The 14857-nt window shown below is 47.3% G+C and overlaps 2 protein-coding genes across 2 annotated transcripts; both read left to right on the top strand.

Moving 5' to 3' along the window:
- Positions 1-406: 406 nt before the first annotated feature.
- On the top strand, positions 407-10648 carry mnta (MAX network transcriptional repressor a). Its single transcript, XM_053873388.1, has 6 exons — positions 407-638; positions 2564-3155; positions 3254-3295; positions 3390-3501; positions 8046-8238; positions 8719-10648. The coding sequence occupies exons 1-6, from the start codon at positions 560-562 to the stop codon at positions 9447-9449; spliced, it is 1749 nt and encodes a 582-aa protein (XP_053729363.1). The 5' UTR covers positions 407-559; the 3' UTR covers positions 9450-10648.
- Positions 10649-11096: 448 nt separating this feature from the next.
- Positions 11097-14279, top strand: slx9 (SLX9 ribosome biogenesis factor). Its single transcript, XM_053873389.1, has 6 exons — positions 11097-11329; positions 11924-12044; positions 12237-12305; positions 13664-13838; positions 13936-13998; positions 14066-14279. The coding sequence occupies exons 1-6, from the start codon at positions 11183-11185 to the stop codon at positions 14190-14192; spliced, it is 702 nt and encodes a 233-aa protein (XP_053729364.1). The 5' UTR covers positions 11097-11182; the 3' UTR covers positions 14193-14279.
- The last annotated feature ends 578 nt before the right edge of the window (positions 14280-14857 follow it).

Genomic DNA, 14857 nt, shown 5'->3' with positions numbered 1-14857 from the left:
CTCCTGCTGCAGAGTGGGGTTGAGCAACAGTGGTGGAATGACCTGAGCCGACCTCTCCCCGGAGGACAACATGCAGGCGATGCGGTGGAGGGTGCCACGTGTCCTCGCTAAATAATAACAGCTGGATGTCGTTGCTAGGCAACACCGCAGCAGTCCGTTGGACGTTCGTCTGTCTCTGGTCAAGGTGTCACCCGCTTTCCGTTCAGTGAAGCCTCGATGGAATCGGGAAAGGCCGTCAAAAACAGCTTTGTTCTGACTCACACCGTCTAGAGGCTGTATACGCCGTATGCAGTCCATTTCCAGTCTTGAGCCAGTCCGTGTTTTCGTCCCGCCAAGGAAGAGTGGGGGTGAGCGCGTGCGAGTGGGCGGACACTCCGCTGCGTGATTCACAAACCTTATTTGTCTCTACTACTTTGAGCGCCATCTTGTTTGTAACTCCCGTACGCTGGTGGTAGTTTGACCGAGGGGGGTGTCCGATTACCCTGCTCCTGCGCCCGCTCCAGTCTGGGAAAGTCTCTCGGCGATACGCCTCCGAACCCGCTCCTGTCCACCACCGCGCATGAACATGAGTATCGAGACGCTTCTAGAAGCTGCCAAGTTTTTGGAATTGCAAGCGCTGCAACAACAAAAAGCACGTGGTAAGTTGGTGTTTTTTTCTCTTAATAAACGGACGTGTTTGGTGGGGTGAGATAATAGGCTCAGCTCGCCTGTAGTGACGGACATTGAGCAGCCAGTTCACGCTCTGCACGCAATAATGACAGTCCTGGCGGCAGCAGTCATGTAGGTCATCGGTTGTGGGACCAAACTGTATTTCGTTCATGGTGCATGGCGTTAAACGCAGGTCCGCCTTTAAAGGACACCTTAACCATAAACTAGTTTCATTTCCCAACTTATTTTGGTTGCATAACCGCCAATATTAGGTGGTCGATCAACTCCTCAGATGTTCGTGTGGAGCCCGGGGACTGAGTCTCGTCCGCTCATTGTTCAAGTTTGTCACCGCTCGACACCGCGGTCTGAATCAAAACACTGAAGAATTAGGGCGGTGGCGCCGCCGCGAGCGCCTGAACCCGCCGAGGCTGGCGCGCACACCGTGTTCCAGGGTGCCACGCCGGGACCTGTCCTGCTCATATTGACTCCAGCGCCCGTGTGTTTGCGCACTTGCTTGTTGTTTTTGGGTAAATCGTTGAGGAAACACTTCTGGCGCCTCAGACGCTCAAAAGAGCTTCGAGTGTCTGCTGATGACGTATGCAGAGCTAGGGCGTAGCCACGCCCCTTCCACCACGTGCGTGCCGGGCAATGCTTGACAAAGATTGTTTATGTACGAGATGAATCACTTGCGCGTGTCAAAACTTGGCAACATGTCGCTTAAAGAGGCACTTCGTCGTACGAAAATGAGTCCTCCAGAGCGTTACCGTCTGCATTGTAAGACAAACAAGCTACCCAGGTTGCGAACATCTAAAAAATACTAATACTAGTGTACTAGTAATACTAATGCTAGTGTACTGCTTAATTTGGAAACAGATATTTGGAAACTTATATTATGTCAAGCCGAACCAAAGCAGTGATTATGTAGAAATCATAGAGATGATGACAAATCTAATGTCTGTCAAAAGAACTGCATAATAAACAAAACCTGTGCCTATTGTATAAATCTCTAGAGTGTCAAAAATACTTTTTTCCGGGTCATATTTATACAGGTACTCCGAGGTCAAAGTGAGTCATTGCTGTTTATGTTTCCAAAAGTGGGTGAATAGTTTGTTGCTGCAGTTAAGTAAGAAAAAGCAAGAGCCATTTATTGACTGTTGGAAATATGCCCTCAGTTTTCCTGACTATTATTTTATGGAGACTTTTACTGTACTGTGGAAAAGTCCAGAGTGAGTCCTCTGCTGCCTCTTCCCCTAAACTCCTCCCCCTTCACTGCATTGGGGGAGAAGTTCTCCTCCTGCTGCTGTGGAGCAGGTCACTGTGTGCAGGAAAGTAGGCCAGTGTTTCCCTACGTGCTGCAGTTATATAATGTTAGAGAAAACTCCTTTGTTAGCTTCCAATTGTTTTATTTTTGGCGCCAAGAAGTCCACCTAAGCATCATCAGCCCTCTTCTGCGTCTCCGATGATTTCGCTTTTCACATTACTTTTATAGTCCTTCTGCACCAGAGGGTCATGTGATTTGAAGGGTTCTCTGAGGCAGTGGTTCTGGAAGTTGGCTGGAAAGAAAGTAACTTTTGTTTTCCAGGTCGTTATTGAATTACTAATAAAGAAGGAAGCTTTCTGTGCTGACACTTAGTTCAATTTTTGATAGTTTGTTTTCCTCCTCTTCTCCACTGAGTTGTAATATCTCTTTGAAGCATTGGATAAATACGGCTTGTCAGACATGAATGGTCTCTGTTTAGAATCATGACATCTACCAGACAACACAATTTCACTACTTTTAATGATGCACTTTGCTGCAATTGTTATCTGTTGAAATCAAATTGGTATCTCATGGCTAAGAATGTGGTTTTGTTGTGAACAGTTCACTTCATCTGTGTTGGCTCATGTACTCTTCCTCTGTGCTCCCTCTCTATAGACGATGAGCTGAAGGAGACGATGCGTGTGAAGCAGCAAAGTCACTCGGATCAGAACAACAACTTGAAAATCCACTTTGATTATGTTTCCAAAGCAGACGAGCCCAGCAGCGACCCGGCACCTGTCCCGCCCCCTCTGCCGCCCCATTCCATGCCCATCACCGTCATCCCCATTCCAGTTGTCGCCCCAAAATCCTCAGGCTCACCAACTCTGCCTGTTGCGATGCTCTCCCCGCCAGCTGCTCCCCCTCTGCTCGCCGCACAGAGGGACCTTCATTCTCCTCACGAGCAAACCGCCGCTGCTCTTCCACGTTCTCCGCAGACCACCCCAGACCACCTGACCTCTGCGGTGACGGCCAACCACAAACAGCCTGCGCATCAGCCCATCATCCACCAGAATAGCAGCAGCAGTCTGCAGACCCCGCAGCATCTGTTCCAGCACTACCCAGGGTCCATCGTCTCCTCTTCCCCGCAGCAGCAGCAGCCGCCGCCGCTCCTCCCGCTTCCTCAAGCGCCGCTGCAGAACGGTGTCAGCAGTCAGGGAAGTCCTCCTGACGCCGGGCGACAGCTCTACCTCAGGAAGCGACCAGGAGGGTGAGACATGTGCTCCAGTCAGACTGTAGTGACTGGTTTCTGATACTCTGCATCATACTTGAACGGAGGCGTCACATGTTCTTGTCTTCCTCTCGCAGGGCTGGCACAAGAGAAGGTCACAACAAGCTCGAACAAAATAGGTGGGGTTCACCTGTCAGTCACTCTGAAATGATGTTTTGTGACTGTGCCTTCATCCAACAGAAATGTGAGACATGGGTTTGTCCTGTTTTATAGGCGAGCGCACTTGAAGGAATGTTTTGAGACCCTGAAGAAGAACATCCCCAACATTGACGAGAAGAAGACCTCCAATTTGAGTGTGTTGAGAAGTGCTCTGAGATACATCCAGGTGAGTCGGCCGCTTTTTCATCATGAGGTTCAGTTCACTGGCTTGAAAGGAAAAGAGAAGTACGCAGGTGCCAGGCCTTGGTTCTCAGCAGGCGACCAGACTGTGCTGTGAGTTTCACCCCGAGACCGACGAGGCGGCACATCAGTCGAAGCTTACATGGTTTAGATTTAACAGACTGATTTCACGGTTTAAAGTTGGTCCAGTTAGGGCCTTTAGGGGCGTGGTCTCGAGCTGTGAGCTCGATCACGTGACATTTTTATACGAGAGCTTTTGGGTGTTGACGTGAAAACGTTTCCTGCTTCTTCTTTCCGTCCTTTTCCATTGACTTTACAGGCATCATTACGTGGGTGAGAGCAGGTTCACGTTCCTGCATTTCCCCACAGTAGCTGAATGTTTCTGTATTCACTACATTTTCATGCTCATGTTGCTCCCAGCCCTGTCAGGTCACATGCTTTACACTTGATTGGGGTCAAAGCAGCTTTATGACTTCTGACGAAATAACATTCTCGGGCGCACAAGTCCATATTCCTGCAATCTTATAATCCAATGAAAAGTTGGAATGCAAACAATTATGGAGAGTAATTTGATTGTTGTTTACAATTGAAGAGAAAACTTGCTGTGAAAACAGAGTGAGACCTGTGGGGTGAGACACGTTTGCTATTGATCTGAAGCAAAGTCCAAACATGTCTGAATTGATTTGACATGGAAGGAAGAGCATCAGAGCATCATCGCTAACAGAGAGTTTTTGGAGTGTAAACAAACAATCTGAAGGTCTTGTAATGTTTGGAGTAGCTTTGGGTTGGATAATTTAACAAAACCTGATGGAAAATAGTGGATACCAAGACCTAGGTAAAGTGAATTATGTGTGTTCATACTGTCACCTCTGGCAAGAGTCTCTTTGGCTCCTCTCGGTCTCTTCTGTCTGAACAAAAACACTCCAGTCAGCTGACTGTTTTATTTTTAATGACTGACAGTTGTGAAGTGTGGAAAACAAGACATTCATATCTGCATGTGAGACGTGCCGCCGGTCATTTGCTGTGCGTGTTCGCTCCAGGAGCCGTCGACTGCTCAAGAACCCGTGAAGAAAGTAGGACAGTGTAGGCTGACACACACACCGCCCTCCCCTCAGTGTGATTAGGCAACATGGTGTGGTGAGTTGTGTTGTGCTGGCAGAGCGACCGGCCGCTCCCCCTCTCACCCATGTGGCCGACTATCCACACTCTTTTACGGCCCAATGATTTCAACTTCCGATGGTGGATCTAAATATGGATGGTGTAGTACACTAAAACTTAGTGGCAGCTATGGGTGAAAGAGCAGTTTCTTTCTGAGGAGTTGAGCGAGAGAATGGAATGTGAAGTGGTTGCCAGAGAGAGAAAAACATGTCGAGGCTCTGTCATCTTGGCGCGACAATAGAGGCTGCCCTCCCCTCACCAGTCCTCCAACACACTCGAATAACCTTTCAACAAGAGGCTTTCGCCTCACACCTATCATTTCAAGTTCACACTTCCTTATTAGTCGTTTTGTTTTTATTTCCTCATTGTGGCCCAAGGGCAGGTGACTCAGCAACTTGGAACATCCTGCTTTCTGACGTCAGTGCGGCCTCTCATTCGTCTGTGCGCTCGCCTGTCCAAGAAGGTTCTGTCAAACAGATCGCCGCGTCTCGCTGTCATATTTGTCCACAAAATGTTTCCTGGTGGAGCATGAAGCTGAAACCCGACTCCCCCCCCCCGCCTCCTCCTCCGATCCCTCCCTCCCTCCTGCTTCTGAGCTTTTAAGGCCACATGAGCAGCGAGCACATGGCTAGACTGAGTCGCGTGACGTCACCCCCCTGCCAGGACCCCGCCCCTCACAGAAACGACTCGCCACTCCCCCGAGCACGTACCCGTAAACACGCCACATTATTTCCCCGCAAAGCTGACGGTGCTTGTTCCGCCCGCGTGTGGCGCCTCTAGTGGCTGACATGTGACACCAGCGTTATCAACGCTGTAAATGAACACGGTACAAGGAAGGTAAAGTTACAAATCACTTGCGTTCATTTGTCTAACAGCTCGCTAGTTAACACACGGAGGGACACAACACTACATCGTTGCAGCAACACTTATTTTAGCCTCTAATAATTTAAACTGTAAATACAAACTAGATTCTTATCTGCTGAATAAAAAAGATTCTCGTGTTGTTTAGAACATTGATCTATACATTGATAAACTGTACAAGACTGTAAACATTTGAACCTCACGCAGCATGTGGTTAGTAGCTGGAATTCTTGAAAGTCATTATTTTTACATGTTTTTTGCTGTTGAAATGATTGATGTGATGATCACAAGATGTCACATGATTCAAGTGAACTTTTAAATGTAAGTATCAAGTTCATGTCGGGCTGTCACAAGATGCAGATGTATTTAACTGCACTACAGTGCATGAGACAGTACCAGTAAAACTGGATGGTTTGGGCGGGAAACGTTGCTCTCTGACCGCACCAGTGAGGGAAGGGGCGGCTCGAGGTGGTGTGAACGCACCACAGGCTGCTGGATGCTCAGGTCAAGTCATCTCCGTCGAACTAAGTGAGGAGGTCTTGGGCTGATCCAGGTCATCCCTGTGTGTGTCCTCCAGAAGGAGGTACAAGTTTCGCTTGAGACAAAGCCTGAATTGTGTGGCTCCTCTCACCACGTGAAGCGGAGAGAAGGCTTTATGTTGGTCACAAGGCAGGGCTGAGCAGCGTGTTTGCAACGTGGCCCTCTGTGCCGCTGGCCCTTTAAGAACGCCAACCTTGTGCAGTCTGCTGCATAAGTGAGTCAGTGAGTACAGCATGTCTCGCTCCGCTCCCCCTCCCTCCCCCCCTGCTGTTCTCTGTGGGGCCATGTGCTTGGCACTCTCATTGCTTGTGAGTGTGCTGCGGCCGTGTTTACCTTCCACTCACTTAATGCTGCAGCCCACTCCGCCTTGATGTGCACACGGGGAACACAGGAGAGGTCTGCTTTCACCTGGGCGGTGGGGGCGAGGTCCTTAGCTGGATCATGACGCCATGTGGCTCCATCTGCCACAGACCTGCAGATCAGGTTTAGCTGTTTACCTTTCAGCCTGCGTGACGGTGCTGTGTGTGTGAACCACTTTGCCTTCAAACTCATTCAGATCAGTCCGTCCTGGTGGAGGGGACTCCGGTCTGGTCATCAGATCTGTCAAGGTTGGAGCAGGACTGTGGCTGTAAAGTGTCTGTGTGTGTCTGGATCCATTGTGCATGATTCTGGATCAACATCTTGACGTAGGGTCATTGCAAACCACAGGTGTGAAGTGAATACACTACAGACGCCCCTCAGATACGTGTCATGTCACATAAACTGCTCCTTTTGTTGGATCACATGATCGTATGTCACTGGATGTTTACGTCTTCCCGTTGCGGCTGAAATGCCAATTCTAAACGGATTTGTTGAGAAGCCGACAGTGGTGTTCCACGAGGGTTTAGGGAAGAGATGCCCGGCCTGTTACTGGAATTGGTTTTTGCTGTGGGTCCATTCTGTTAATGAGGAGGAGCATGCAGGGTTCAGGAGTGACGTTTTTCATTTGACCATTCCGTACAATGGACTGGTGATATTAAGTGGTGTTTTCCCTTCACATTGTCAGGAGGAATTCGATGGACAGGAAGGATGTGCCGGCTCATCCAGCTCACCTCTCATAATAATTTGGCTGAATTTAGTTTCAATAAAACAGAAGCAGTTTCAGGAAGACTGTACCTTGAACTTCCATGGAACCATGTGTTTTCATGCCTGACCGACTTCCTCCCACCATTGGAAGGATCTGAGCGCTGCAGCTCAGTACAACTAATCCCGGATCAGAACAAGAGACAGGTGCCAAATTACACGGGTTCCTTCTCTGCTATTTCTGTGCTGGTGAGAGGTTCTGACAAAACCGTTCTGACAGAAACCACACGCACGCACGGATCATTTCAAACTTACTCATTCTAGATGAGAGTGTTTACTTCAAGAGCAATAGGAAGTTTGCCGTCTGGTTTTATGACCCTGAGTCATCCAGATGCCATTGTTTCCGAGAGGCTGTGGGTCAGGACTCGACACACAGAGTTTCCAGTTGTTGTCGAGTTTGTTTAGGAGAAGTTGTGGTTTTCATGTTAGTCCATAGGAACTTGTTGGATTTTGTGTGTCAGCTGACTGGGACATGGGTGAAACTGGGTCAGAGAGCTTCTGCAGGGAAGCTCCACCTCCTTCAGCTCCTGTCCGCGTGCTCGTCCTGCCATGTTGAACACGTTTACTGCTCCTTCCGTGTTTACACATGTCCAACAACTCACCGCTCTGATGAAGTGTCCGCTAAACTTGGCCTCAGAAAGTGCATCTAAAGGCTTTGCAACGCAGGCTACAGAAATGTTCCCTGTTGATGGCCTTGGTATTGTCCTGTATATCTGCTTTGTCTGTCAGTCTGCTTCTCTAACCCGATTGCACTCAGACTTCACTCTACCTGGGAGTCTCCTCTGCGCTGTGGTTTTCTCCCTGTTCATGACTTCAGATGACAGAATGTTTTGTTTTCAATTGTTTCAGACACTGAAGCGTAAAGAAAAGGAGTACGAGCACGACATGGAGCGACTGGCGCGAGAGAAGATTGCGACCCAGCAGCGGCTAGCAGGGCTGAAGAATGAGCTGAGCCAGTGGATGGATGTGATCGAAATCGACAGAGTGCTGAGGCAGACGGTGCAGCCCGAGGAGGACCAGGCGTCCACCTCCACCGCCTCAGGTAGGACTCAGAGAGTATTTTGAGTATTTTAACGCCCGTATCTGTTGGTTGTTCTGGGCCCATCAGCCACATGTTTTATTGGAAAATGAAAAGACTCCAGGTGTGTAGTTATAAAACGCAAGACAGCTGATCACGTGTTAGAATAAAAATGACAACAAAACTCTTGATTTCAGTTCATTTGTAAGGAACAAAGGAGAATAACCAACTGGGGTTTTATGAAAACAACTTTTTTTTTGCCCTAAATAGTGCCGTCATGTGAACCGAACGTGGTCGATGCTCCTGATGACCTATTTTTGTTCATCTGGGGGCTGATTGACAATCCAAAAATCCAGGGCGCTTCAAACCTTGCTTTTTCCTCAAACCATGCACTGCAGTGGCCTGAAAGCCAGATTTCTATGGGACCACCCCAGTCATGCTATGGTTCTCTCCCAGTTTGACTTTGGATGAGTTGGCTGATGTGTTCCTGTGGTGCTGTTGCAGAAGGTGAGGACATCATGGACGATGACATGGAGGAGGAGCTGTCCCCCAGAGAAGCCTTGCCCGCCCCTCCGCAAGCAGCGAAAGCCGAAGCACACAAGACTCCCACCACTACAGCAGCCACTACCTCGTTCGTCACGCAGCACATCCCCATCCAACAGCGAGCGGCTCAGCAGTACCAGCCGCACGCCCTGGTTCCACCTCAGCCGGCGCCCAAGCCAGCCGGCCCTCCCCCCTTCACTACCTCCAGTGCCACCGCCCCGCAGACGCCGGCTCAGACGCAGGTGGCCGGCGTGCCCACGTTACACCCGTCGGTCATCGCCCACGCCTCCGTGTCCCACCCCTCCGTCATCCAAGCAGTCAGCCAAGTCATCCAGGCACCCAAACATGTGGCCCACCTGGCCCCAGCCACCAGCACCAGCGCCGTGCAGTTGGCACCCACCCACCAGCCCATCGGCCACATCACCGTCCACTCTGTGGCCCAGCTGGGGCAGCACCTGCCGGCCCTCTACCCCCAGTCGGTGGCCGTCACCCAGCCCACCGTGCTGAGCCACATCACACACACTCTCAACCACACGCAGGTGAACGGCACCGGCCCCAGCCCCGCCACTGCCACCATCGTGGGCAAACCAATGATGACCCACCACCCTCAGCTGGTGGGACAGACTGTGCTCAACCCGGTAACCATGGTGACCATGCCGTCCTTCCCCATCAGTACGCTGAAGCTGGCGTGAGTGCAGGAGGACAAGACCCAAGATTCACCGCCTTGTCCTCACCAGTGACCCCCAAACACAACCCACGAGTCACAGGTCTGCTGAGGTGTGTGGAGTCGACCGAGTCGTCCCTCAAGTGTCTCTGGACCATCTCCTCAAACGCTCCCGACACAGCCGTGCCCAGAATTCCATGTTAAGCTGGAACCCAGCTCTGCGATGAGAAGCTGGGGCGGGTGTGTGGGGGAGGGGGGTCGCTCTACCCGCCATAAGCAGCACATTGACAATGTGAATTCAGAGAAGCTCCACCTCCTCTGCTGAGACACGAGCTGTGGGCAAACCCTGGAGATCACGATCCAGGAACGGAGCTGCACTCGGCAGCCACGCCACGTTCATTCTGCAGCAGCGCCTCCTGCCGGCTCCTTCATTTTGTTTTTGATCATGAGTTGCACTTAAACCAATACAGGACAATCACATTTTATGAACAATTGAGTTTTGCTTAATTTTATATTAACGTGATGCATTTCATGCCTGTTGGAGAAGAATGTAAATGGTGTCTCGAGAGTCAAGGCCTCAAAACTTTTTCCAAAAGAAAAAAAAAAAATCAGAATCACTGTGAACATGAATTTCTGTCAATGTGGGGCTGCTGGCCTCGAAAATCATCTGAATGTACTTGTCTAAGAATTTATAGAGTAGCATGCCGCATCAAGTTCAGTGCTTTAAAAAAGACGTGTACATAAACGAGAAATGATTTTATTGGCTGCTTGTTCATTGGGAAGAGGATTAAATTTCGATCTTCTTTTGTTTTTCTTGGGACCAGGGTGGTACTCGGACGTGAACAGTGACGCCTCACTTAGCTTGTGTTTTATTTTGTCCTCAGACAATATTAAATACTCTAGGTGCTGTTTTATCCGAGGTCCGTCTCGTTCAAAGTCATGTTCCCAAAATATGCAAATGACCTTGAACAAATTCACTACGGACTCGAAATGTGGTCGAACAATATGACTCGAAGCTCACAGGGACATGGATACTTGAATTAAGCAACAATAAACGTTTGTGTCTTTTCCCTATGGAGAAAGTTGTAAATAGTAGCCTGTAAATGTTGCTGCATTTAGATCTCACTGTATTATGTAAAGATGCTGGGAAATGTGTGACATCATGATTCAAAATGTTTAAAAATATATACTTAATAAATTGTATTGTTTACACATTTTTTGTGTGTGATTATTAAAATAATGCTTGAAAACAAACAATGAGAATTGTGAAAAAAATGCAGAACGTTTCTTCTTTAAGTAGTTGTAAACACTGGCGCCAGGAGGAACATAACCTAACACAACAATAACTATAACCTAATGGCTGGAAATAGGAACCTTTACCTGTTCATTTGTCTACGTGGGATTAGAGTTTTACGACGTTAGTATGAAGTTATTTATTCAAGCGTAATAAATTCCCGACGCCGTAGTAGAACCTGTCGCAAGACATACATGTTTAGTGGGTAATAGAAGTTGTTTTCAAGACGTTAATCTGAAGTTTAATTTCCAAAAAAACTCGACATTGAAATTGGCACAAAAACGGACCATTGTTCAGCAAAAGCGTTAGCGTGTGTTTTGTCCCAGTGGAGTAGCTGTAGTGACGCAACCAAGTGTTCGCCACTCACACCTGCACATGCGCAGAACTCATCATGCAGCTTGCTCGCATCGTGTCCTGACAACCATCGTCCTCAGTCTGTTTTGCTATTTGAGGTGACTTTTGTCGCCATGGTTGGAAAGATAAAGCACGTTCGCCAGAAGCTTCACCAGCAGGCGGTGAAGCTGGATGTGTCGCAGGACACCCAACAAGTTTCCTTCAACTCTTGCAGTCGGGACACAAACATTTCACAGCCCGAACCTCCCCATAAAGAAAAGGTACCAATGTTTTTTTGTTTTCCAGTCTCGAACATTGACTGTATCAGTGCTGAACTGCTGCTTACTGCGCCTGATGTGCGCCATTAACTGTGCATGTGCCGAGAGTTTTCTTATGTTCCGTTAATTTCGTCACTAATTGTTCACGTCATTGTGTTTTCGTGAGTGTTATAGTCGACGTTTATTCATTCATTCATCTTCCATTGACTACGTTTAGGATGTCTTGGGCCGTTGAGCTTGTCCGAGCCACACTGGTAGTTATTTAGTTAGTTATTTACGTGTTAGTAATGTTTATTATTATTAAGTTTATGTGTGACGTTATGTATTTCTTCTTTCGTCTGACTGTCACATTCACGGGATGATGTTGTCATATTTTATATTTATATATTATATGCTGTCAATATTAACTTCACTAATATATATATATATATATGTGTATGTATATATATATATATATATATATATATATGTATATATATATATATATATATATATATATATATATATATATACACACAGACACACACAAACAGAGGTCAAATAGTGTGTGGGACAATTTGAATTAGAAAACCTTTTCTTGTTTGTTTTATCCTGCAGGTCTCTGCACCCATCACTTTCCCCTCTGGACTTTTTCAAGGCACCGTCATCCCTACAGAGTCTCTCAAACAAACACTCGACGTCAAAGAAGTGCCAGCGGTTCCTCCGCTAGCTGAGAGAGGTACCTCCTGGCCATTGTATATTTATGATATTGGGCTGGTATTCCTGTTGTTGTTCTATGGTTTTGGACATGTCACTTTTTGTTCATAAAGAAACCTTAATGTATCTGTTTAGTGACATTGTTTTTCCCTTTCCACGTCTCTGAAATGTCTTTGACTGTAGCTAACTGTGTGCATATGTGTTTGACCTCCAGGACCCAGAGAAAAGAAACTCAAACCAAAGAAAGAGAAGATGAAGGAGAGGAGGGAGCGATGGCTCAACAGTGAGTTGACATCTTTGTTGTTGCATCACTCAAAACTCCTCCAAACTAGTCTAAACTCACAAAGTTGGTCTCCTTTCTGACACACTCCGAAGTCCTTCTAATGCAAATCCAAAGTTGAATTGAATGAATGAAAGTGTAATTCAGTCTAGTACTTTAACATGAATTACATGTTATATTCTTCTGGTACGTTATATGTCCCATAATTAGTGATGGGCCAGTGAGGCTTCATGAAACAGTGTCCTTATTTTTAGAGCTCAGCAGTTGGTGCTGTTGGTTTAAAAATGAGGTGAGGTTCCATTGGAATGACTGTTCAAATCCAAAGATTTTAGAGCAGAGAGCGCCATCTGGTGGGCTCAGTAAAAGAGGACTCTGTTTCATGAAGCCTCACCAGCCCATCACTAGCTGTAAACATCATTTGGTCAGGCTTGTTCGAGAGATTGAGACGGAGCAGATTTTCTGTTCCCAGAGAGATTGTCAGCTTCTCTCATAGGAAGTCCATTCTGTTTTTGGGAGTCCGGCAGGTTCACCGAGAGACTGAATTGAGATTGAGTTCCTCAGACAAGGGGAGGGAAGGGTTAAAGTGTGTGTTCATCACTGAGCTCATAACGTGTGATAACTCTCTTCTGATCCATCGTCTTGCCTCAGATAATGTTGGACGTATCAAACCTTCTGAACACATCAAAGGACTGATTAAATAAACCATCCCTCAGAGCATGTGTAGCCACTAATATTGTTACTGAGGGTTTATTGTGTTAAAGCAAATAATATAAATGTGATAAAACCAAAGTCTCTCAGATTCTCCAGCTGCAGTAACTGGCTTGTGGTTCTGTAGGTCATCATTTTGCTGGATTTCTTCTGGTCTCCTGAGGTTCTAGTTTCTCTTCAGGAGATTTCACTGCGAAAATAAACTGAAAAAAGACACCAACCTCATGACTGACACCTGCACGTCATGCACTGATGAACCATGGCTCTAATTTGGAAGCAACATCCTGATGAACTTTCATCAGAAGTGTGAGTTATAATACTAGAAAAGTGCAAACCATCAGCTTCACAATCTCCCAGTGACAAAGTGTCCTTCAGAATTCCTGTATCCCAAATGCCGAAAATGGTTATCTCTCCCAATGTTAAAAAAAAATCCTTGAAAAAATATTTTGATATCACTAAACAAGTCATTTGCTCCATGTCCCTTGTCAGGTGTCCTGAATGTTTTATCCCAATCACTCCGTAACTATTCAAGTTATTTAGAACACAGACAGGCCGGCAGGCAGGCAGACGCTGTGGAAAACACAACCCTTGGGGGAGGTATAAACCAAAGTTGCTGTCCTTCAGTGGAAGTTAAGCCCAAGCTCTCGTATCAGAAATGAGGTCGATTACGAAGATGAAGGCGGATCAGGCTGCAGCGCTGCAGAGACGAGCCATGCCGGTGGTGGGAGACATGAGGCCGCTGGTCGACGCCCTGCCTGAACTCTCTGAGCTCATGGCGCCCTCTTCTGTAGTCCCTGCTGCCCGGGCCCGGAGTCGGAAAAACAAACTGTGAGTTGGCGCTGCATGATGATGTGATGTTTGTAGACATGTGCCGAGCCACTGAACACTGAGCTGTGCTGTTGCTCCTGTGGTGTTGGACCTCCAGACCGGTGAAGCGACCGCAGCCAGGTGTCAACCGGATGAACCTAGCACAGAAACGGAAATTCCTGTAAGTAGCCTTCACCTCTTCATTGCCTCACTGTTTCCCAAACTCAGCCACTCCGTCTCCTTCACAGAGAAACAGAGGCCAGTAGCTTCAGCAGTTTCGCCAAGAGCCTGAGCACGAAGCCAAACCCGCTGGCTGAAATTGGTGAAATCCTGAAGAAGAGGATGAAGGAGGAGGAAGAGCAAGATCTCACTTAACACTAGAGGACATTATTATAATTCATGCAGCTCACAGTCTCCGCCTCGGAGTGACAGCCTTTTTCTGGATGTTGTGCTAGTAATAAATCGTGCTCTTTCATATTTTGGTTCTTTTATCGAGTTTGACGAGTCATGTCACTTCGACTCAGTTTCATCTGTTTATCGAAGACTCCATTTGGAAATGGAATTGGAAGTAACTAGGCCCCGTCATGGTGATTTTTTTTTCCTTTTTGCCAACGTATTTTGTCAATACGTCATTCACTGCAATGAGCACAGTCAGACAGTAGGTGGCGGTAGCGTCATGGCGCCCCCATGATACCCACAGGAGGCTGCAAAGAAGAGAGTCCAGACGAGCCTCCAGAACACCAGCCACCAACCCTGAACGTTTTACTGAAATATGTTTGTCCGTTTATTTAAGGGATGACTCGGAATTTTCCTGCTTTCTCAAGAATTTCCTCCTTCCTTATTTCACCAACTACGTGAGTGGCATGAACCAATCAGTCGCTGTGAACACGTTGCTGACTACAATACAATTATATAATAATATCAAAATATATATAATCAAGTGGCACGTTTGTGACTAATATGCAGGTGACGCTCAACGTTACACCAGTATGAGTGCTGGTGAATGCTGCACGTCTATTATAATAAGGTTATAATAGTTT

Source organism: Synchiropus splendidus, chromosome 8, assembly GCF_027744825.2.
Source record: "Synchiropus splendidus isolate RoL2022-P1 chromosome 8, RoL_Sspl_1.0, whole genome shotgun sequence".
Lineage (NCBI taxonomy): Eukaryota > Metazoa > Chordata > Actinopteri > Syngnathiformes > Callionymidae > Synchiropus > Synchiropus splendidus.
This window is presented reverse-complemented; position numbering and strand designations above follow the sequence as displayed.

Coding starts and splice junctions, on each gene's coding strand:
- mnta (XM_053873388.1), top strand. CDS start 560: ATGAACATGAGTATCGAGACGCTTCTAGAAGCTGCCAAGTTTTTGGAA. Junction 3,296..3,389: donor AACAAGCTCGAACAAAATAG/GTGGGGTTCACC, acceptor CCTGTTTTATAG/GCGAGCGCACTTGAAGGAAT. Junction 3,502..8,045: donor GTGCTCTGAGATACATCCAG/GTGAGTCGGCCG, acceptor CAATTGTTTCAG/ACACTGAAGCGTAAAGAAAA.
- slx9 (XM_053873389.1), top strand. CDS start 11,183: ATGGTTGGAAAGATAAAGCACGTTCGCCAGAAGCTTCACCAGCAGGCG. Junction 12,306..13,663: donor GAGGGAGCGATGGCTCAACA/GTGAGTTGACAT, acceptor CTCTCGTATCAG/AAATGAGGTCGATTACGAAG. Junction 13,999..14,065: donor GCACAGAAACGGAAATTCCT/GTAAGTAGCCTT, acceptor TCTCCTTCACAG/AGAAACAGAGGCCAGTAGCT.